Here is a 25,390-nt window from a genome sequence, read left to right on the forward strand (position 1 = left end):
CCCATAGACTCAGCATTGTCACCCATAGACTCAGCACTGTCACCCATAGACTCAGCACTGTCACCCATAGACTCAGCACTGTCACCCATAGACTCAGCACTGTCACCCACAGACTCAGCACTGTCACCCATAGACTCAGCACAGTCACCCATAGACTCAGCACTGTCACCCATAGACTCAGCACTGTCACCCATAGACTCAGCACTGTCACCCATAGACTCAGCACTGTCACCCATAGACTCAGCACTGTCATAGACTCAGCACTGTCATAGACTCAGCACTGTCACCCATGGACTCAGCTCTGCTTCACCTTTCCCCTGTGTGTGCAGCAGCAAGAGCAGCGGGAGCATCACCAGCAGCAGTAGCAGCATCAGCAGCAGTAGCAGCAGCGGGAGGAGGAGGAGCACGAGGAGGAGTTGGAGGAGCAGGGAGAGCATCAGGAGGAGCACCTGGACGAGCAGCAGGAGGAGGAGTTGGAGCAGGAGGAGGAGTAGGAGGGAGTGCAGCAGGAGGAGCAGCAAGAGGAGTTGGAGCAGCAGGAGGAGCAGCAGCAGGAGGAGCAGCAGCAGGAGGAGTTGGAGCAGCAGCAGGAGGAGTAGCAGCAGCAGCAGCATCAGCAGGAGGAGGAGCAGCAGCGAGAGCTACAGGAGTTGGAGCTCCTGGACGAGCAGCAGGAGGAGTTGGAGCAGGAGGAGCAGCAGGAGGAGCAACAGGAGGAGTTGGAGCAGCAGGAGGAGCAGCAGGAGGAGTTGGAGCAGGAGGAGTTGGAGCAGGGAGAGCATCAGGAGGAGCACCTGGACGAGCAGCAGGAGGAGTTGGAGCAGGAGGAGGTGCAGGAGGGAGTGCAGCAGGAGGAGCAGCAGGAGGAGGAGCAGCAGGAGGAGCAGCAGCAGGAGGAGTTGGAGCAGCAGGAGGAGTTGGAGCAGCAGCAGCGAGAGCTACAGGAGTTGGAGCTCCTGGACGAGCAGCAGGAGGAGTTGGAGCAGGAGAAGGAGCAGCAACAGGAGGAGTTGGAGCAGGAGAAGGAGCAGCAACAGGAGGAGTTGGAGCAGCAACAGGAGGAGCAGCAGCGAGACCTACAGGAGTTGGAGCTCCTGTACGAGCAGCAGGAGGAAGAGCAACAGGAGGAGCATCAGCAGCAGCAGCAGGAGCATCAGGAGGAGTTCGAGCAGGAGGAGTTGGAGGACCTGGACGAGCATCAGGACGAGCAGCAGGAGGAGTTGGAGGTAGAGCATCAGCAGGAGCAGCATCAGGAGGAGTTGGAGCAGGAGGAGTTGGAGGACCTGGACGAGCAGCAGGAGGAGTTGGAGGGAGAGCATCAGGAGGAGTTGGAGGACCTGGACGAGCAGCAGGAGGAGGAGTTGGAGCAGGAAAAGTTGGAGCAGCAGCAGCAGGAGGAGGGGTTGGAGCAGGAGGAGCAACTGGACGAGCAGCAGGAGGAAGAGGTGATGGTGATGGTGGTGATGGTGGTGGTGATGGTGGTGGTGGTGATGGTGGTGGTGGTGAAGGTGGTGGTGGTGGTGATGGTGGTGGTGATGGTGGTGGTGGTGATGGTGGTGGTGGTGGTGATGGTGGTGGTGGTGATGGTGGTGGTGGTGATGGTGGTGGTGATGGTGGTGATGGTGGTGGTGATGGTGGTGGTGATGGTGGTGGTGGTGGTGGTCGTGGTGGTGGTGGTGATGGTGGTGGTGGTGATGGTGGTGGTGGTGATGGTGGTGATGGTGGTGGTGGTGGTGGTGAAGGTGGTGGTGGTGGTGATGGTGGTGGTGATGGTGGTGATGGTGGTGGTGATGATGGTGGTGGTGGTGATGGTGGTGATGGTGATGGTGGTGATGGTGATGGTGGTGGTGGTGATGGTGGTGATGGTGGTGATGGTGATGGTGGTGGTGATGGTGGTGATGGTGATGGTGGTGATGGTGGTGATGGTGGTGTTGGTGGTGTTGGTGGTGGTGATGGTGATAGTGGTGATGGTGGTGGTGGTGATGGTGGTGGTGGTGGTGATGGTGGTGGTGGTGGTGATGGTGGTGGTGGTGGTGGTGATGGTGGTGGTGATGGTGGTGGTGGTGATGGTGGTGGTGATGGTGGTGGTGATGGTGGTGGTGGTGATGGTGATGGTGGTGATGGTGGTGGTGGTGGTGATGGTGATGGTGGTGATGGTGATGGTGGTGATGGTGATGGTGGTGGTGGTGATGGTGGTGGTGGTGATGGTGATGATGGTGATGGTGGTGGTGATGGTGATGGTGGTGGTGGTGGTGATGGTGGTGGTGGTGATGGTGGTGATGGTGGTGGTGATGGTGGTGGTGATGGTGGTGGTGGTGATGGTGGTGGTGGTGATGGTGGTGGTGGTGATGGTGATGGTGGTGATGGTGGTGGTGGTGGTGGTGATGGTGGTGATGGTGGTGATGGTGGTGGTGGTGGTGATGGTGGTGGTGGTGATGGTGGTGGTGATGGTGATGGTGGTGGTGATGATGGTGGTGGTGGTGATGGTGGTGGTTGTGATGGTGGTGGTGATGGTGATGGTGGTGGTGATGATGGTGGTGGTGGTGATGGTGATGGTGGTGGTGGTGATGGTGGTGGTGGTGATGGTGATGGTGGTGATGGTGATGGTGGTGATGGTGGTGATGGTGATGGTGGTGATGGTGGTGGTGGTGATGGTGGTGGTGATGGTGGTGGTGGTGGTGGTGATGGTGGTGGTGGTGATGGTGGTGGTGATGGTGGTGGTGGTGGTGATGGTGATGGTGGTGTTGGTGATGGTGGTGGTGGTGGTGATGGTGGTGATGGTGGTGGTGATGGTGATGGTGGTGGTGATGGTGGTGGTGATGGTGGTGGTGATGGTGATGGTGGTGGTGGTGATGGTGGTGGTGGTGATGGTGGTGGTGGTGATGGTGGTGGTGGTGGTGGTGATGGTGATGGTGGTGATGGTGATGGTGGTGATGGTGATGGTGGTGATGGTGGTGGTGGTGGTGGTGGTGATGGTGATGGTGGTGGTGGTGATGGTGATGATGGTGGTGGTGATGGTGGTGGTGGTGATGGTGGTGGTGGTGATGGTGGTGATGGTGGTGGTGGTGGTGGTGATGGTGGTGGTGATGGTGGTGGTGATGGTGGTGGTGGTGATGGTGGTGGTGGTGATGGTGGTGGTGGTGATGGTGATGGTGGTGGTGGTGATGGTGGTGGTGGTGGTGGTGATGGTGGTGATGGTGGTGGTGATGGTGGTGGTGGTGATGGCGGTGATGGTGGTGGTGGTGGTGATGGTGGTGGTGGTGATGGTGGTGGTGATGGTGGTGGTGGTGATGGTGGTGATGGTGGTGATGGTGGTGGTGATGGTGGTGATGGTGGTGGTGGTGATGGTGGTGATGGTGGTGGTGGTGGTGATGGTGGTGGTGGTGGTGGTGATGGTGGTGGTGGTGGTGATGGTGGTGGTGGTGGTGATGGTGATGGTGGTGATGGTGGTGGTGATGGTGGTGATGGTGGTGGTGGTGGTGATGGTGGTGGTGGTGATGGTGATGGTGGTGGTGGTGATGGTGGTGGTGATGGTGGTGGTGGTGGTGATGGTGATGGTGGTGGTGGTGGTGATGGTGATGGTGGTGGTGATGGTGGTGGTGGTGATGGTGGTGGTGATGGTGATGGTGGTGATGGTGGTGGTGGTGATGGTGGTGGTGGTGATGGTGGTGGTGGTGATGGTGGTGGTGGTGGTGGTGATGGTCGTGGTGATGGTGGTGGTGATGGTGGTGGTGGTGGTGGTGATGGTGATGATGGTGGTGGTGGTGTTGTTGTTGTAGGTGGAGGTGTCCGCCGTTGTCCGACGTCTCAGGTGCGGTGCCTCAACGGGCTCTGCGTACCCGCTGCATGGAGCTGTGACGGGGATGATGATTGTGGCGATGGCAGCGATGAACACTCCTGTGGTGGTGATCACTCACCAGTTCACTCACTCACTCACCCACTCACTCACTCACCCACTCACTCACCCAGTCACTCACCCACTCACTCACCCACTCACTCAATCACTCACTCCCCCACTCACTCACCCACTCACTCACCCACCCACTCACTCACCCACCCACTCACTCACTCACCCACTCACTCACTCACTCATCCACCCACTCACTCACCCACCCACTCACTCACTCACTCACCCACCCACTCACTCACCCACTCACTCATCCACCCACTCACTCACTCACTCACCCACCCACTCACTCACTCACCCACCCACTCACTCACTCACCCACTCACTCACTCACTCATCCACCCACTCACTCACCCACCCACTCACTCACTCACCCACTCACTCACCCACTCACTCACCCACTCATTCACCCCCTCACTCACTCACTCACCGACTCACTCACTCACTCATCCACCCACTCACTCACCCACCCACTCACTCACCCACTCACTCACTCACTCACCCACTCACTCACTCACTCACCCACTCACCCACTCACTCACCCACTCACTCACCCACTCACTCACCCCCTCACTCACTCACCCACTCACTCACTCACCCACTCATTCACTCACTCACCCACTCATTCACCCACTCACTCACCCACTCATTCACCCCCTCACTCACTCACCAGTTCACTCACTCACCAGTTCACTCACTCACTCACTCACCCACTCACTCACCAGTTCACTCACTCACTCACCCACTCACTCACTCACTCACCCACTCAGTCACTCACTCACTCATCCACCCACTCACCCACCCACCCACTCACTCACTCACCCACTCACCCACTCACTCACTCACTCACCCACTCACTCACTCACTCACCCACTCACTCACCCCCTCACTCACTCACCCACTCACTCACTCACTCACCCACTCACTCACCCGCTCACTCACTCACTCACCCACTCACTCACTCCACTCACTCACTCACTCACCCACTCACTCACTCACTCACCCACTCACTCACCCACTCACTCACTCACTCACCCGCTCACTCACTCACCCCCTCACTCACTCACTCACCCACTCACTCACTCCACTCACTCACTCACCCACTCACTCACTCACCCACCCACTCACTCACCCACTTACTCACTCACCCACTCACCCACTCACTCACTCACCCACTCACCCACTCACTCACTCACCCACTCACTCACTCACCCACTCACTCACCCACTCACTCACCCACTCACTCAATCACCCACTCACTCACTCACCCACTCACTAATTCAACCACTCACTCACTCACCCACTCACCCACCCACTCACTCACTCACTCACCCACTCACTCACTCACCCACTCACTCACCCACTCACTCACTCACTCACCCACTCACCCACCCACCCACTCACTCACACACTCACCCACTCACTCACTCACCCACTCACTCACCCACTCACTCATTCACCCACTCACTCACTCACTCACCCGCTCACTCACTCACCCACTCACTCACTCACTCACCCGCTCACTCACCCACTCACTCACTCACCCACTCACCCACTCACCCACCCACTCACTCACACACCCACTCACTCACTCACACACCCACTCACTCACTCACCCACTCACTCACCCACTCACTCACTCACTCACCCACTCACCCACCCACCCACTCACTCACACACTCACCCACTCACTCACTCACCCACTCACTCACCCACTCACTCATTCACCCACTCACTCACTCACTCACCCGCTCACTCACTCACTCACTCACCCACTCACTCACTCACTCACCCGCTCACTCACCCACTCACTCACTCACCCACTCACCCACTCACCCACCCACTCACTCACACACCCACTCACTCACTCACACACCCACTCACCCACTCACCCACTCACCCACCCACTCACCCACCCACTACTACTGATGATGATACTACTGATTATGATGACAATACTCCTGCTGAGGAGGATGATGATTATACCACTACTGATGATAATACTATAACTACTGATGATGATAATACTACTGATGATGATGATATTACGACTGATGATGATACTACTACTTCTGATGATGATGGTACTACTACTATTGATGATGATGATGATACTACTACTGATGATAATGATGATACTACTATTGATGATGATACTACTACTGATGATGATGATGATACTACTACTGATGATGATACTGATGATGATACTGATGATGATACTACTCCTGATGATGATGCTACTACTGATGATGATGATGCTACTCCTGATGATGATGATGATGCTACTCCTGATGATGATGATGATGATACTGATGATGATACTGATGATGATGATGATACTGATGATGATACTGATGATGATACTGATGATGATGATACTGATGATGATGATACTGATGATGATGATAGTGATGATGATGATACTGATGATGATACTGATGATGATGATACTGATGATGATGATTCTCATGATGATGATGATACTACTGATGATGATGATATTGATGATGATACTGATGATGATACTGATGATGATGATACTGATGATGATGATAGTGATGATGATGATACTGATGATGATGATGATGATACTGATGATGATACTGATGTTGATGATACTACTGATGATGATGATACTGATGATGATGATACTACTACTGATGATGATACCGATGATGATGATGATACTGATGATGATACTACTCCTGATGATGATGATACTACTACTGATGATGATGATGATACTGATGATGATACTACTACTGATGATGATGATGATACTGATGATGATACTGATAATGATGATACTGATGATGATGATACTAAAGATGATGCTGCTGATGATGATGATACTGATGATGATGATGATACTGATGATGATACTGATGATGATGATACTGATGATGATGATACTGATGATGATACTGATGATGATACTGATAATGATAATACTGATGATGATGATACTGATGATGATGATGATACTGATGATGATACTGATGATGATACTGATGATGATGATGTTACTGATGATGATGATACTGATGATGATGATACTGATGATGATACTGATGATGATGATGATACTGATGATGATGATACTGATGATGATGATGATGATTCTGATGATGATGATACTGATGATGATACTGATGATGATGATGATACTACTACTGATGATGATGATACTGATGATGATACTACGATGATGATACTGATGATGATACTACTACTGATGATGATGATGATGATACTGATGATGATACTAATACTGATGATGATACTGATAATGATGATGATACTGATAATGATGATGATGATACTGATGATGATGATGGTTCTGCCTGCAGCTGAGCGGCCCTGTGGCCCCATGGAGTATTCCTGCCGGAGTGGAGCTCGTTGCATCCCGCGTGACTGGGTCTGTGATGGCGAGGTGGATTGTGAAGATGGAGACGATGAGGATGCCTGCGACGGTGATGATGCAGGTGATGATGATGGTGGTGGTGGTGATGGTGGTGGTGGTGTTGGTGATGGGAAGAAAACAACGTTTCGGGACAAGACCAGTGGCGTGTGTACGTACGCACACACACACACAGACACACACACACAGTGACACACACACAGACACACACACACAGACACACACACAGACACACACAGACACGCACACACACAGACACACACACACAGACACACACACACACAGTGACACACACACTAACACACAGACATACACACAGACACACACACACACAGACACACACACACAGACACACACAACAACAACAACCGCCATTCGCCACTAAGTGGCGGTGACGTCACCACGACGCTTGTGCCAGGCTATGTGCACCCTGAGGCCACGTGAAGTGTCGAACGCCCGCTGACAGGAGGTCACGGGGCAGACCCAGGTGCCACGGATCGACTGACTGAGATGACTGGCTGATGCACCACCTGTGCCCCCTACTGTGCCAACCTGCTGTGCTTTAGCCACCCGGCGCTCCGCTCGTTGTTGTGAGCGTCGCTCCTCCGCCCTCCTATGTTGTTTGAGGGCGACTGCCTCCAACTGCACAGTAGCAGCGTCCTTCACGAGCCTCCTCCACAGAGGCCGATCTTGACACCGCTGGTACCAGTCATCAGCAAGTCAACTCAGCTCCACGTCCTCCTGTACCACATCACTCCATCTCTTCTCTAGCCCGTGCCGCGCCCGTTTAGCCCCCTCGATCCGGCCGAACAAAAGCTGTTTCGGCATGCGGTGGCTGGGCATGCGGGCTACATGACCCAGCCATCGCAGCCTTGCCCACCGGAGGAGCTCACCGATGGGACCGTGCCCAGATCTTTCAAGGATTTGTGAGCTCCTCACACAATCCAGTCTGGTTAAACCCAGGATGGATCGTAGGCAGGCCAGCCTAAATGTTTCTAACCGGCGAAGATGTTCCATTAGGGGGGTCCACGTTTCGCAAGCGTAGAGAAGGGAGGGAATGACCGTGGCCGAGAAGACCTGAAGCTTAGTGTGGAGCGACAGACCAGGTAGCTTCCACACAGCGTTACGCAACCGATGAAAAGATATTGCCGCTCGACTGATTCGGAGTGAGACCTCTGCTGTTAAACTGGAGCCGGTCATGAGCACACTGCCCAGGTATGGGAAACTCTCCACTCTCTCCACAACTGCCCCATCACCGATTGGGAGTTGTGGGGGTGGAGTGTCCGATGGTACAAAATACCCAGGCAGGTGCTTAGTTTTGGTGGGGCTGATGGTAAGGCCCCACCTCTTAGTGGCACGCTCCAGTCTCAGCAGCAGCGTCTCCAACTCCTCCTCTGACTGAGCAGCTATTACCAAGTCATCAGCATACATAACGTGGTTGAGCAATAGGGAGCCATCCCTTGACCGCACCCGGGCATTGATCAGCCTCCCATTATATCTGTACCATATGGAGATTCCCCCGGTAAAGCTATTGAAGACTTCACGAACTACGTGGTCAAAATAGATGTTAAATAATGTGGGAGCCAGAGGACATCCCTGTCACACCCCAAGGTGTACAGGGAACGGCTCTGACTCCCGGCCACGTAGTTTTACCCGGGCCCGCTCTCCATCATGAAGGTCCTTAATGATCGTGAGCAGACGGTCAGGGACTCCAAAAGCACGAAGAACAACCCAGAGCCCAGGACTACTGATGGAATCATAGGCCTTGACCAGGTCAATAAAGCAGAGATGTAGGTCTTGTTGGAATTCCCTATACCTCTGCTGTAGCAGACGGACAGAAAATATGGCATCTGTGCAGGACCGCCCTTTCCTGAAACCGCATTGGGGCTCCGCAAGCCTCTCCTCAGCGTGCCTGGCAAGGCGATGTTGAATAATCTTTGCCAGGACCTTTCCAGGCACACTGAGGAGTGAGATGCCCCTGTAGTTGTTACAGTCTGTGCGGTCCCCCTTCTTAAAGAGGGGGACCACCAGGGCATCCTTTCAATCCTGCGGAAACCGTCCAGTGGTCCAGATTGTTGTTATGATGTCATATAGGGCAGTCTGTGCACAAACGCCACCCTCCCTCAGCATTTCGCTTGGGAGATCATCTTTGCCCGCTGCCTTTCCTGGTCTCAGACTCTGGATCGCCTTCAGTACTTCCTCAACAGATGGCACCTCAGCCAGCCACTCACAGGGGGTGACTTCTTCCAATATTTGAGGCACCGCAGCCTCAGCAGGGTCATCTCCACTTTGTGCCACGATGTTTTCCTGGCTGAGGGATTTCCCCTCCCCCAGGACCTCACAGAAATGCTCAGCAAATCTGCAAACCTGTTCCTGGGGTCGGAGATTGGATCACCATTTTTTCCCCTAATGATGGTAATAGGTGTGGTGCTGCAAGTAACTTTTTTGATGGAGTTAAATAGAGATTTGTGATCACGGGCCACTGAGGCAGATTCCATCTCCTCAGCAACCCGCGACCACCACCCATCCTTGCAGCGCCTCACGGCTCTCCGAACTTCCGAGCGAAGGCTGCGGTAAGCCTCCTCATTCTCTGATGTGGGATTCTGTAGCCGATGACAGTGGGCCTGTCGCTTTTTCTCAACCATCCTGAACACCTCCTCTGTCAGCCAGGGTCTCTGGGGAGGTCTGGACCGCGTACCCAAAGCAGCCATTGCAGCTGCATGAGTCACAGTCCTAAACCTCGCCCATTTACCGTCGACATCAGGAGGAGTGGGGGACGATGCCAACCCCAGCCGCAAGCGATGATGAAATTCTTGCTTGCAACTTTCATCAGATAACTGAGACCAGGCCACTTTAGGTTGGAATGGGGTCCTGGGTGTACACCCACCACCGGAGTGGAGAAATGGCAGGCGCATCTTACAGATGACTAGTCGATGGTCAGAGGGCAGATCAGCTCCACGGTAGGTCCTGGTGTCAAGGACATGGGCTCGCATCCGCTGGTCCGTCACTATGTAGTACAGCAGATGACTCTATCCCGAGGGGCCACTTTCGCCAGCACCTGTGACAGGAGGTCATAGAAGGCATCTGACTCATCGGCTTTGCCTGCATCCCTCCACGGATGTTCATCTTCGGTGGAGGCATAAGTAACCACGACCACCACTCCTCGCCTCCAGTTTATGGGAAGGCGAGCCCAAAGTAGCCTGGGGCTTACAGCTTCCCACACCTCACCGCCACGCTCCCACGCCCCCTTCATTCTTTTGTTCAAAAGAAGAGCCACACCCTGTTGTTTGACAGTCTGCTGCCCCGAGTAGAGGACTGTCCACCCCTCATGGTGGCAGGAGCCAGAACTGGTCCACCGGACCTCCTGAATGCCACAGAGATCCAGGTGGTACCGGTCCAGCTCCCGACAGAGGAGTGGCAGCCTCTCCTCCTCAGTGAGCGTTCGAACATTCCACGTGGCCACCCGTAGTGGCTTTTCGTTGTTTCTGGAGGAGCCCCGAGGGTAGAGATTCAATCTCCTGGCTCCGCCAATTGGGGTTTGGCCAGGAGACGTCATAGACGCCTGTCCCCCCGGGGCCTCCGGCACAAGCTTATTAGTTAGATATTTCAGTTTAACTAGTGGTTTAGTGGTAATTAATTGAAGGTGGAAGGGTTACCAGACACACACACAGACACACACAAACACACACACACAGACACACACACACAGACACACACACACAAAGATCAAAGACAAAGATCCCCCATATAGCCTTAACAGACTGTAGGGGCAAGTGCTGTTAGCGAGCACCTATGAAGGCCGGAACGGTACACGAGGGGGGTGGGTGGCCAGCACCACGCCCGACCGCCTTTGTCTCCCTAGTCGCGATGTTTACACACCACACTAGGTACTCATTTGAGGCTGAGTCGACCTAGGGGAGGCCCGGGACCGGTTCAGATAATCGTCACTGGTGTTGGCCGTGAGCGGGAATCGAACCCAGGTCGCCAGGTTCATAGCGCAGCGTAGCGCTAACTGCTACACTACCGCTCCCCACACACACACAGACACACAGACACAGACACACACACAGACACACACATACACACACAGACACACACACACAAACACAGACACACACACAGACACACACACACAGACACACACACAAACACAGACACACACACAGACACACACACACAGACACACACACACAAACACAGACACACACACAGACACACACACACAGACACACACAAACACAGACACACGCACAGACACACACGCACAGACACACACACACAGACACACACACAGACACACACACACAAACACAGACACACACGCAGACACACACACACAGACACACAAACACAGACACACACACAGACACACACACACAGACACACACACACAAACACAGACACACAGACACAAACACAGACACACACGCAGACACACACACACACAAACACAGACACACACACAGACACACACACACAGACACACACACAGACACACACATACACACACAAACAGACACAAACACAGACACACACACAAACAGAGACACACAGAGACACACACACAGACACACAGACACAGACACACACACAGTCAAAGCTCCCCTGTGTAGCCTCTAGCAAGCAGTTGGGGCAAGTGCTTTTGGATACTCGAAGAGATACAGAACCCAATAGCAGAGGTACACAGACGTGTCTCTCTCTCCCCGTGTCTCTCTCTCCCCATGTCTCTCTCTCTCCCCGTGTCTCTCTCCCCATGTCTCTCTCTCTCCCCGTGTCTCTCTCCCCGTGTCTCTCTCCCCGTGTCTCTCTCTCTCCCCGTGTCTCTCTCTCCCCATGTCTCTCTCTCTCCCCGTGTCTCTCTCCCCGTGTCTCTCTCTCCCCGTGTCTCTCTCTCTCCCCGTGTCTCTCTCCCCGTGTCTCTCTCTCTCCCCGTGTCTCTCTCTCTCCCCGTGTCTCTCTCTCTCTCCCCGTGTCTCTCTCTCTCCCCGTGTCTCTCTCCCCGTGTCTCTCTCTCTCCCCGTGTCTCTCTCCCCGTGTCTCTCTCTCCCCGTGTCTCTCTCTCCCCGTGTCTCTCTCCCCGTGTCTCTCTCCCCGCGTCTCTCTCTCCCCGCGTCTCTCTCTCTCCCCGTGTCTCTCCCCGTGTCTCTCTCTCCCCTTGTCTCTCTCTCTGTGTCTCTCTCTGTCTCCCCGTGTCTCTCTCCCCGTGTCTCTCTCCCCGTGTCTCTCTCTCCCCGTGTCTCTCTCTCCCCGTGTCTCTCTCTCCCCGTGTCTCTCTCGCCCCGTGTCTCTCTCTCCCCGTGTCTCTCTCTCCCCGTGTCTCTCCCCGTGTTTCTCCCCCCGTGTCACTCTCTCCCCGTGTCTCTCTCTACCCGTGTCTCTCTCTCCCCGTCTCTCTCTCCCCGTGTCTCTCTCCCCGTGTCTCTCCACCCGTGTCTCTCTTCCCGTGTCTCTCTCTCCCCGTGTCTCTCTCTCCCCGTGTCTCTCTCTCCCCGTGTCTCTCTCCCCCCGTGTCTCTCTCTCTCCCCGTGTATCTCTCCCCGTGTCTCTCTCTCTCCCCGTGTCTCTCTCCCCCCGTGTCTCCCTCTCCCCCCGTGTCTCCCTCTCTCCCCGTGTATCTCTCTCTCCCCGTGTCTCTCTCCCCGTGTCTCTCTCCCCGTGTCTCTCTCTCTCCCTGTGTCTCTCTCTCCCCGTGTCTCTCTCTCACCGTGTCTCTCTCTCTCACCGTGTCTCTCTCCCCGTGTCTGTCTCTCCTGTGTCTCTCTCTCTCTCACCGTGGCTCTCTCCCCGTGTCTGTCTCTCCAGCCACAGACGGTCAGTGTGGTGATGGTGATGATGGTGGTGATGGGGCGGACTGCCTCCTTAGAGGTTCTCACCACGCTCACCCGGTGAGGAACACCACCACCATCGTCATCACCATCATCATCACCACTATCACCATCACCACCATCATCATCGTCATCACCATCATCATCACCACCATCACAACCACCATCACCACCGTCATCACCATCATCATCACCACCATCATCACCATCATCACCAACATCACCATCACCACCATCACCATCATCATCACCATCATCACCATTATCATCACCATCACCACCATCACCATCATCACCACCATCATCACCATCATCACCACCATCATCACCATCATCACCAACATCACCATCACCACCATCATCATCACCATCATCATCACCACCACCATCACAACCACCATCACCACCATCATCACCATCATCATCACCACGATCATCACCGTCATCAACACCATCACCATCACCACCATCACAACCACCATCGTCATCACCATCACCATCACCACCATCACCATCATCACCACCATCACCACCATCACCATCATCACCACCATCACCATCATCATCACCATCATCACCACCATCATCACCATCATCACCAACATCACCATCACCACCATCATCATCACCATCATCATCACCACCACCATCACAACCACCATCACCACCATCATCACCATCATCATCACCACGATCATCACCACCACCATCACAACCACCATCACCACCATCATCACCATCACCACCATCACAACCACCATCACCATCATCATCACCACCATCACCACCATCACCATCATCATCACCACCATCACCACCATCACCACCATCACCATCATCACCACCATCACCACCATCACCATCATCACCACCATCACCACCATCACCATCATCATCACCATCATCACCACCATCATCACCATCAACATCACCATCACCACCATCATCATCACCACCATCATCACCACCACCATCACCACCATCATCACCATCACCACCATCACAACCACCATCACCATCATCATCACCATCACCACCATCACCATCATCATCACCACCATCACCACCATCATCACCACATGGTGTGTGTGTGTGTGTTTTCTCTTTGCAGGAACACAAGGATGCTGGTGGTGATGATGGTGGTGATGATGGTGGTGATGGTGGTGATGTTGGAGTTGGACTTGATGTTGATGATGATGGCGATGTTGATGATGGTGGTGGTGGCGTTGTGAGTGATGGTGCTGGTGGTGAATTTGGAGGTGGTGCTGATGGTGGTGATCATCATCATCATCATGGTGATGATGATGATGATGAGTATGATGATGATGGTAGTGATGGTGGTGGTGATGGTGGTGGTGGTCATGATGTTGGTGATGGTGGTGGTGATGGTGATGATGATGGCATCGTTATTGATAGCACGAACGCCGGTCATGGTGATGATGGTGATGATGGTGGTGGTGGTGGTGGTCGTGATGGTGATAGTGGTAGTGATGATGGTGATCGTGGTGGTGATGATGGTGATCGTGGTGGCGGTGATGATGGTGGTGGTGGTGATGGTGGTGATGGTGATGATGGTGGTGATGATGGTGGTGATGGTGGTGATGATGGTGGTGGTGATCGTGGTGATGGTGGTGGTAGTGATGGTGGTGGTGGTGGTAGTGATGATGGTGATGGTGGTGGTTATGATGGTGATAGTGGTGGTGATGGTGGTGATGATGGTGATGATGGTGATGATGAGCGCTGTGATGGGATCACGAACTGCATGGAGTCAAGCTGCCGTGAGTACCATCACCATCAACATCATCAACACCATCAACAACATCAACACCATCACCAACACCACCAACACCATCAACAACATCAACAAGATCACCATCAACACCATCACCATCACCAACACCATCAACACGATCAACACCATCAACAACATCAACAACATCAACACCATCAACACCAACACCATCACCAACATCAACACCATCACCAACATCAACATCATCAACACCATCAACACCATCAACACTATCAACGTCAACACCATCACCAACATCAACATCATCAACACGATCAACACCATCAACATCAACACCATCATCATCAACACCATCACCAACATCAACATCATCAACATCAACATCATCAACACCATCACCAACATCAACATCATCAACACCATCACCAACATCAACATCATCATCTGACCCATCTCACCCATCTGACTCATCTGGTCCATCTGGTCTATCTGACCGATCTGACCCATCTGGTCCATCTGGTCCATCTGGTCCATCTGACCCATCTGGTCCATCTGACCCATCTGGTCCATCTGACCCATCTGGTCCATCTGGTCCATCTGACCTATCTGGTCTATCTGGTCCATCTGGTCCATCTGACCCATCTGGTCCATCTGACCCATCTGGTCCATCTGGTCCATCTGACCCATCTGGTTCATCTTGTCCATCTGACCCATCTGGTCCATCTGGTCCATCTGACCCATCTGGTCCATCTGGTACATCTGACCGATCTGGTCGATCTGACCATCTGGTCCATCTGGCCCATCTGGTCCATCTGACCCATCTGGTCCATCTGACCTTTCTGGTCCATCTGGTCCATCTGGTCCATCTGACCCATGTGGTCCATCTGGTCCATCTGACCCATCTGACCCATCTGGTCCATCTGACCTATCTGGTCCATCTGATCCATCTGACCCATCTGAGCCATCTGACACATCTGGTCCATCTGGTCCATCTTACCCATCTGGTCAATCTAACCCATCTGACCCATCTGACCCATCTGACCCATCTGGTCCATCTGGTCCATCTGACCCATCTGGTCCATCTGACCCATCCGGTCCATCTGACCCATCTGGTCCATCTGGTCCATCTGACCCATCTGGTCCATCTGGTCCATCTGACCCATCTGGTCCATCTGGTCCATCTGACCCATCTGGTCCATCTGACCCATCTGGTCCATCTGGTCCATATGACCCATCTGACCCATCTGACCCATCTGGTCCATCTGACCCATCTGGTCCATCTGGTCCATCTGACCCATCTGACCCATCTGGTCCATCTGACCCATCTGACCCATCTGGTCCATCTGACCCATCTGGTTCATCTGACCCATCTGACCCATCTGGTCCATCTGACCCATCTGGTCCATCTGACCCATCTGACCCATCTGACCCATCTGGTCCATCTGACCCATCTGACCCATCTGGTCCATCTGGTCCATCTGACCCATCTGACCCATCTGGTCCATCTTACCCATCTGGTCAATCTAACCCATCTGACCCATTTGACCCATCTGGTCCATCTGACCCATCTGACCCATCTGTTCCATCTGAACCATCTGGTCCATCTGACTTATCTGGTCCATCTGGTCCATCTGGTACATCTGACCCATCTGACCCATCTGGTCCATCTGGTCCATCTGACCCATCTGGTCCATCTAACCCATCTGGTCCATCTGACCCATCTGACCCATCTGGTCCATCTGGCCCATCTGACCCATCTGGTCCATCTGGTCCATCTGACCCATCTGGTCCATCTGACCCATCTGGTCCATCTGACCCATCTGACCCATCTGACCCATCTGGTCCATCTGACCCATCTGGTCCATCTGACCCATCTGGTCCATCTGGTCCATCTGGTCCATCTGACCCATCTGGTCCATCTGGTCCATCTGGTCCATCTGACCCATCTGGTCCATCTGGTCCATCTGACCAATCTGACCCATCTGGTCATCTGACCCATCTGACCCATCTGACCCATCTGGTCCATCTGACCCATCTGGTCCATCTGACGCATCTCACCCATCTGGTCCATCTGGTCCATCTGATCCATCTGATCCATCTGACCCATCTGGTCCATCTGGTCCATCTGACCCATCTGGTCCATCTGGTCCATCTGCGCCATCTGACCCATCTGGTCCATCTGGTCCATCCGACCCATCTGACCCATCTGACCCATCTGGTCTATCTGACCCATCTGACCCATCTGGTCCATCTGACCCATCTGGTCCATCTGGTCCATCTGACCCATCTGACCCATCTGGTCCATCTGACCCCTCTGGTCCATCTGGTCCATCTGACCCATCTGACCCATCTGACCCATCTGGTCCATCTGACCCATCTGGTCCATCTGTTCCATCTGGTCCATCTGACCCATCTGACCCATCTGGTCCATCTGGTCCATCTGACCCATCTGGTCCATCTGGTCCATCTGACCCATCTGACCCATCTGGTCCATCTGGTCCATCTGACCCATCTGACCCATCTGGTCCATCTGGTCCATCTGGTCCATCTGACCCATCTGACCCATCTGACACATCTGGTCCATCTGACCCATCTGACCCATCTGACCCATCTGGTCCATCTGACCATCTGACCCATCTGGTCCATCTGACCCATCTGACCCATCTGGTCCATCTGGTCCATCTGACCCATCTGGTCCATCTGACCCATCTGGTCCATCTGACCCATCTGGTCCATCTGGTCCATCTGACCCATCTGACCCATCTGGTCCATCTGACCCATCTGGTCCATCTCGTCCATCTGACCCATCTGGTCCATCTGACCCATCTGACCCATCTGGTCCATCTGACCCATCTGGTCCATCTGGTCCATCTGACCCATCTGGTCCATCTGACCCATCTGGTCCATCTCGTCCATCTGGTCCATCTGACCCATCTGACCCATCTGACCCATCTGGTCCATCTGGTCCATCTGACCCATCTGGTCCATCTGACCCATCTGACCCATCTGACCCATCTGGTCCATCTGACCCATCTGGTCCATCTGACCCATCTGGTCTATCTGGTCCATCTGACCCATCTTACCCATCTGTTCCATCTGAACCATCTGGTCCATCTGACCCATCTGGTCCATCTGGTCCATCTGGTACATCTGACCCATCTGACCTATCTGGTCCATCTGGTCCATCTGACCCATCTGGTCCATCTGACCCATCTGGTCCATCTGGCCAATCTGACCCATCTGGTCCATCTGACCCATCTGGTCCATGTGACCCATCTTACCCATCTGGTCCATCTGGTCCATCTGACCCATCTGACCCATCTGGTCCATCTGACCCATCTGGTCCATCTGACCCATCTGGTCCATCTGGTCCATCTGCGCCATCTGACCCATCTGGTCCATCTGGTCCATCTGGTCCAGCCGACCCATCTGGTCCATCTGGTCCATCTGAGCCATCTGACCCATCTGGTCCATCTGGTCCATCTGACCCATCTGGTCCATCTGGTCCATCTGGTCCATCTGACCTATCTGACCCATCTGACCCATCTGGTCCATCTGACCCATCTGGTCCATCTGACCCATCTGGTCCATCTGACCCATCTGGTTCATCTGACCCATCTGGTCCTTCTGACCCATCTGACCCATCTGGTCCATCTGACCCATCTGGTCCATCTGGTCCATCTGACCCATCTGGTCCATCTGCCCCATCTGACCCATCTGGTCCATCTGGTCCATCTGACCCATCTGGTCCATCTGACCCATCTGGTTCATCTGACCCTTCTGGTCCTTCTGACCCATCTGACCCATCTGGTCCATCTGGTCCATCTGACCCATCTGACCCATCTGGTCCATCTGGTCCATCTGACCCATCTGACCCATCTGGTCCATCTGACCCATCTGACCCATCTGACCCATCTGGTCCATCTGGTCCATCTGACCCATCTGACACATCTGGTCCATCTGACCCATCTGACCCATCTGACCCATCTGGTCCATCTGACCATCTGACCCATCTGGTCCATCTGACCCATCTGACCCATCTGGTCCATCTGGTCCATCTGACCCATCTGGTCCATCTGACCCATCTGGTCCATCTGACCCATCTGGTCCATCTGGTCCATCTGACCCATCTGACCCATCTGGTCCATCTGGTCCATCTGACCCATCTGGTCCATCTCGTCCATCTGACCCATCTGGTCCATCTGACCCATCTGACCCATCTGGTCCATCTGACCCATCTGGTCCATCTGGTCCATCTGGTCCATCTGACCCATCTGGTCCATCTGACCCATCTGGTCCATCTCGTCCATCTGACCCATCTGACCCATCTGACCCATCTGGTCCATCTGGTCCATCTGACCCATCTGGTCCATCTGACCCATCTGGTCCATCTGACCCATCTGGTCCATCTGACCCATCTGGTCCATCTGACCCATCTGGTCTATCTGGTCCATCTGACCCATCTTACCCATCTGTTCCATCTGAACCATCTGGTCCATCTGACCCATCTGGTCCATCTGGTCCATCTGGTACATCTGACCCATCTGACCTATCTGGTCCATCTGGTCCATCTGACCCATCTGGTCCATCTGACCCATCTGGTCCATCTGGCCAATCTGACCCATCTGGTCCATCTGACCCATCTGGTCCATGTGACCCATCTTACCCATCTGGTCCATCTGGTCCATCTGACCCATCTGACCCATCTGGTCCATCTGACCCATCTGGTCCATCTGACCCATCTGGTCCATCTGGTGCATCTGCACCATCTGGTCCATCTGACCCATCTGACCCATCTGGTCCATCTGGTCCATCTGGTCCATCCGACCCATCTGGTCCATCTGGTCCATCTGGTCCATCTGAGCCATCTGACCCATCTGGTCCATCTGACCCATCTGGTCCATCTGGTCCATCTGACCTATCTGACCCATCTGACCCATCTGGTCCATCTGGTCCATCTGACCCATCTGGTCCATCTGGTCCATCTGACCCATCTGGTCCATCTGCCCCATCTGACCCATCTGACCCATCTGGTCCATCTGGTCCATCTGACCCATCTGGTCCATCTGACCCATCTGGTCCATCTGACCCATCTGGTTCATCTGACCCATCTGGTCCTTCTGACCCATCTGACCCATCTGGTCCATCTGATCCATCTGGTTCATCTGACCCATCTGGTCCTTCTGACCCATCTGACCCATCTGGTCCATCTGACCCATCTGGTCCATCTGGTCCATCTGACCCATCTGGTCCATCTGCCCCATCTGACCCATCTGACCCATCTGGTCCATCTGGTCCATCTGACCCATCTGGTCCATCTGACCCATCTGGTTCATCTGACCCTTCTGGTCCTTCTGACCCATCTGACCCATCTGGTCCATCTGACCCATCTGGTCCATCTGGTGCATCTGCACCATCTGGTCCATCTGACCCATCTGACCCATCTGGTCCATCTGGTCCATCTGGTCCATCCGACCCATCTGGTCCATCTGGTCCATCTGGTCCATCTGAGCCATCTGACCCATCTGGTCCATCTGACCCATCTGGTCCATCTGGTCCATCTGACCTATCTGACCCATCTGACCCATCTGGTCCATCTGGTCCATCTGACCCATCTGGTCCATCTGGTCCATCTGACCCATCTGGTCCATCTGCCCCATCTGACCCATCTGACCCATCTGGTCCATCTGGTCCATCTGACCCATCTGGTCCATCTGACCCATCTGGTCCATCTGACCCATCTGGTTCATCTGACCCATCTGGTCCTTCTGACCCATCTGACCCATCTGGTCCATCTGATCCATCTGGTTCATCTGACCCATCTGGTCCTTCTGACCCATCTGACCCATCTGGTCCATCTGACCCATCTGGTCCATCTGGTCCATCTGACCCATCTGGTCCATCTGCCCCATCTGACCCATCTGACCCATCTGGTCCATCTGGTCCATCTGACCCATCTGGTCCATCTGACCCATCTGGTTCATCTGACCCTTCTGGTCCTTCTGACCCATCTGACCCATCTGGTCCATCTGACCCATCTGGTCCATCTGGTGCATCTGCACCATCTGGTCCATCTGACCCATCTGACCCATCTGGTCCATCTGGTCCATCTGGTCCATCTGGTCCATCTGACCCATCTGACCCATCTGGTCCATCTGGTCCATCTGACCCATCTGACCCATCTGGTCCATCTGACCCATCTGACCCATCTGACCCATCTGGTCCATCTGGTCCATCTGACCCATCTGACACATCTGGTCCATCTGACCCATCTGACCCATCTGACCCATCTGGTCCATCTGACCATCTGACCCATCTGGTCCATCTGACCCATCTGACCCATCTGGTCCATCTGGTCCATCTGACCCATCTGGTCCATCTGACCCATCTGGTCCATCTGACCCATCTGGTCCATCTGGTCCATCTGACCCATCTGACCCATCTGGTCCATCTGGTCCATCTGACCCATCTGGTCCATCTCGTCCATCTGACCCATCTGGTCCATCTGACCCATCTGACCCATCTGGTCCATCTGACCCATCTGGTCCATCTGGTCCATCTGGTCCATCTGACCCATCTGGTCCATCTGACCCATCTGGTCCATCTCGTCCATCTGACCCATCTGACCCATCTGACCCATCTGGTCCATCTGGTCCATCTGACCCATCTGGTCCATCTGACCCATCTGGTCCATCTGACCCATCTGGTCCATCTGACCCATCTGGTCCATCTGACCCATCTGGTCTATCTGGTCCATCTGACCCATCTTACCCATCTGTTCCATCTTAACCATCTGGTCCATCTGACCCATCTGGTCCATCTGGTCCATCTGGTACATCTGACCCATCTGACCTATCTGGTCCATCTGGTCCATCTGACCCATCTGGTCCATCTGACCCATCTGGTCCATCTGGCCAATCTGACCCATCTGGTCCATCTGACCCATCTGGTCCATGTGACCCATCTTACCCATCTGGTCCATCTGGTCCATCTGACCCATCTGACCCATCTGGTCCATCTGACCCATCTGGTCCATCTGACCCATCTGGTCCATCTGGTCCATCTGCACCATCTGGTCCATCTGACCCATCTGACCCATCTGGTCCATCTGGTCCATCTGGTCCATCTGACCCATCTGGTCCATCTGGTCCATCTGAGCCATCTGACCCATCTGGTCCATCTGACCCATCTGGTCCATCTGGTCCATCTGACCTATCTGACCCATCTGACCCATCTGGTCCATCTGGTCCATCTGACCCATCTGGTCCATCTGGTCCATCTGACCCATCTGGTCCATCTGCCCCATCTGACCCATCTGACCCATCTGGTCCATCTGGTCCATCTGACCCATCTGGTCCATCTGACCCATCTGGTCCATCTGACCCATCTGGTTCATCTGACCCATCTGGTCCTTCTGACCCATCTGACCCATCTGGTCCATCTGATCCATCTGGTCCATCTGACCCATCTGGTCCATCTGACCCATCTGGTCCATCTGACCCATCTGGTCCTTCTGACCCATCTGACCCATCTGGTCCATCTGACCCATCTGGTCCATTTGACCCATCTGGTCCTTCTGACCCATCTGACCCATCTGACCCATCTGGTCCATCTGACCCATCTGACCTATCTTGTCCATCTGGTCCATCTGGTCCATCTGACCCATCTGGTCCATCTGGTCCATCTCGTCCATCTGACCCATCTGGTCCTTCTGACCCATCTGGTCCATCTGACCCATCTGGTCCATCTGACCCATCTGGTTCATCTGACCCATCTGACCCATCTGGTCCTTCTGACCCATCTGACCCATCTGGTCCATCTGACCCATCTGGTCCATCTGGTCCATCTGACCCATCTGACTCATCTGGTCCATCTGGTCCATCTGACCCATCTGGTCCATCTGGTCCATCTGACCCATCTGGTCCATCTGACCCATCTGGTCCATCTGTTCCATCTGACCCATCTGGTCCATCTGACCCATCTTGTCCATCTGGTCCATCTGACCCATCTGGTCCATCTGACCCATCTGGTCCATCTGACCCATCTGGTCCATCTGGTCCATCTGGTCCATCTGACCTATCTGACCCATCTGACCCATCTGGTCCATCTGGTCCATCTGACCCATCTGGTCCATCTGCTCCATCTGACCCATCTGGTCCATCTGCCCCATCTGACCCATCTGACCCATCTGGTCCATCTGGTCCATCTGACCCATCTGGTCCATCTGACCCATCTGGTCCATCTGACCCATCTGGTTCATCTGACCCATCTGGTCCTTCTGACCCATCTGACCCATCTGGTCCATCTGATCCATCTGGTCCATCTGACCCATCTGGTCCATCTGACCCATCTGGTCCATCTGACCCATCTGGTCCTTCTGACCCATCTGACCCATCTGGTCCATCTGACCCATCTGGTCCATCTGACCCATCTGGTCCTTCTGACCCATCTGACCCATCTGACCCATCTGGTCCATCTGACCCATCTGACCTATCTTGTCCATCTGGTCCATCTGGTCCATCTGACCCATCTGGTCCATCTGGTCCATCTCGTCCATCTGACCCATCTGGTCCTTCTGACCCATCTGGTCCATCTGACCCATCTGGTCCATCTGACCCATCTGGTTCATCTGACCCATCTGGTCCTTCTGACCCATCTGACCCATCTGGTCCATCTGACCCATCTGGTCCATCTGGTCCATCTGATCCATCTGACTCATCTGGTCCATCTGGTCCATCTGACCCATCTGGTCCATCTGATCCATCTGACCCATCTGGTTCATCTGACCCATCTGGTCCATCTGTTCCATCTGACCCATCTGGTCCATCTGACCCATCTTGTCCATCTGGTCCATCTGACCCATCTGGTCCATCTGACCCATCTGGTCCATCTGACCCATCTGGTCCATCTGGTCCATCTGACCCATCTGGTCCATCTGGTCCATCTGACCCATCTGGTCCATCTTCTCCCCCCTCCCTCCCCCACCCCCTTGCTTGTCCAGGAGACCACCATCACAACAACCACAACCACAACAACCACAACAACAACCACAACCACCACCACCACCACAACCGCCGCCGCCAGCAGGAGAATCAACATGATCCGATCCTCCTCTTTGCCAACGGCGGCGACGTCCGTGCCTTGTGGCTCTCCCCGCTGGGGGCTCGCGGTGGTGGCGGTGGTGGTGGTGGTGGTGGCGGTGGTGGTGGCGGTGGTGGTGGTGGTGGGGGGCTGGTGGGGGGAGGGGAGTACAGACAGATCGTGGGAGCCTCCCGGAATGCCGTCAGCGTTGCGGTGGACGTGCGGAGGTCACTCATCTACTGGGCGGACCTGGGCATGCAGCGAGTTCTCTCGTGAGATGTTGGGGTGGGCTGGTGGTGGTGGTGGTGGGTGGGGGGAGATGGTGGTGGGGGGGGGTGGTGGGTGGGGGGGAGGGTGGGGGGAGAGAGATTGGTGGGTGGAAGTGCCGTGGGAGTAACGCATCTACCGGGCGGAACTGGTGGTTCCGTCGAGTTCTCTCGTGAGATGTTGGGGTGGGCTGGTGGTGGTGGTGGTGGGGGGGAGATGGTGGGGGGGGGGTGGTGGGTGGGGGGGAGGGTGGGGGGAGAGAGATTGGTGGGTGGAAGTGCCGTGGGAGTAACGCATCTACCGGGCGGAACTGGTGGTTCCGTCGAGTTCTCTCGTGAGATGTTGGGGTGGGCTGGTGGTGGTGGTGGTGGGGGGGAGATGGTGGGGGGGGGGGTGGTGGGTGGGGGGGAGGGTGGGGGGAGAGAGATTGGTGGGTGGAAGTGCCGTGGGAGTAACGCATCTACCGGGCGGAACTGGTGGATCCGTCGAGTTCTCTCGTGAGATGTTGGGATGGGCTGGTGGTGGTGGGGGGAGATGGTGGGGGGGGGGTGGTGGTGGGGGGGGAGGGTGGTGGGGGGGTGGTGGGGGGGGAGGGTGGGGGGAGAGAGATTGGTGGGTGGAAGTGCCGTGGGAGTAACGCACCCACGAGTTATCTCGTGAGATATTGGGGTTGCTGGTGGTGGGGGGGGATGGTGGGGGGAGGGGGGGGAGGGTGGTGAGGGGGGAGGGTGGGGGGAAGATGAAGGGGGGAGAGAGATTGGTGGGTGGAAGCGTCGTGGGAGTAATGCACCCACGACTTATCTCGTGAGATATTGGGGTTGGCTGGTGGTGGTGGTGGTGGGGTTGGCTGGTGGTGGTGGGTGGAGAATGGTGGGTGGGGGTGACGATAGAAGGGAGGAACTTCCTCACCCACTCACCCCCCCCCACCCACCCACCCACCCACCATCTCCCCCCACCAACGCAGGGCACCAATGCACGATGCCATGAACGACACGACCCACTTCTCGCTGTTTGGCCCTCGCCGAATTTTCGCCGAGGGCCTGGCCTTCGACTGGACCCACCGCCTCCTCTACTGGACGCAGGTTCTATCCGCTGCTCGATAGACGACACAGTCAGTCAGTCAGTCAGACACT

General features: G+C 54.6%; 1 protein-coding gene across 1 annotated transcript; it reads left to right on the plus strand.

Moving 5' to 3' along the window:
* Nucleotides 1-289: 289 nt before the first annotated feature.
* On the plus strand, nucleotides 290-14,520 carry LOC142907395 (uncharacterized). The gene is made up of 6 exons (XM_076056878.1): nucleotides 290-319; nucleotides 600-1,445; nucleotides 3,780-3,905; nucleotides 7,261-7,395; nucleotides 13,134-13,216; nucleotides 14,268-14,520. Exons 1-6 carry the CDS (start codon nucleotides 290-292, stop codon nucleotides 14,386-14,388), a joined length of 1,341 nt encoding a protein of 446 aa, XP_075912993.1. The 3' UTR covers nucleotides 14,389-14,520.
* The last annotated feature ends 10,870 nt before the right edge of the window (nucleotides 14,521-25,390 follow it).

The sequence above is a fragment of the Petromyzon marinus genome, chromosome 78, assembly GCF_048934315.1.
Source record: "Petromyzon marinus isolate PM22_M1 ecotype Great Lakes invasive population chromosome 78, UKy_Petmar_22M1.pri1.0, whole genome shotgun sequence".
In the NCBI taxonomy this organism is placed as follows: Eukaryota; Metazoa; Chordata; class Hyperoartia; order Petromyzontiformes; family Petromyzontidae; genus Petromyzon; species Petromyzon marinus.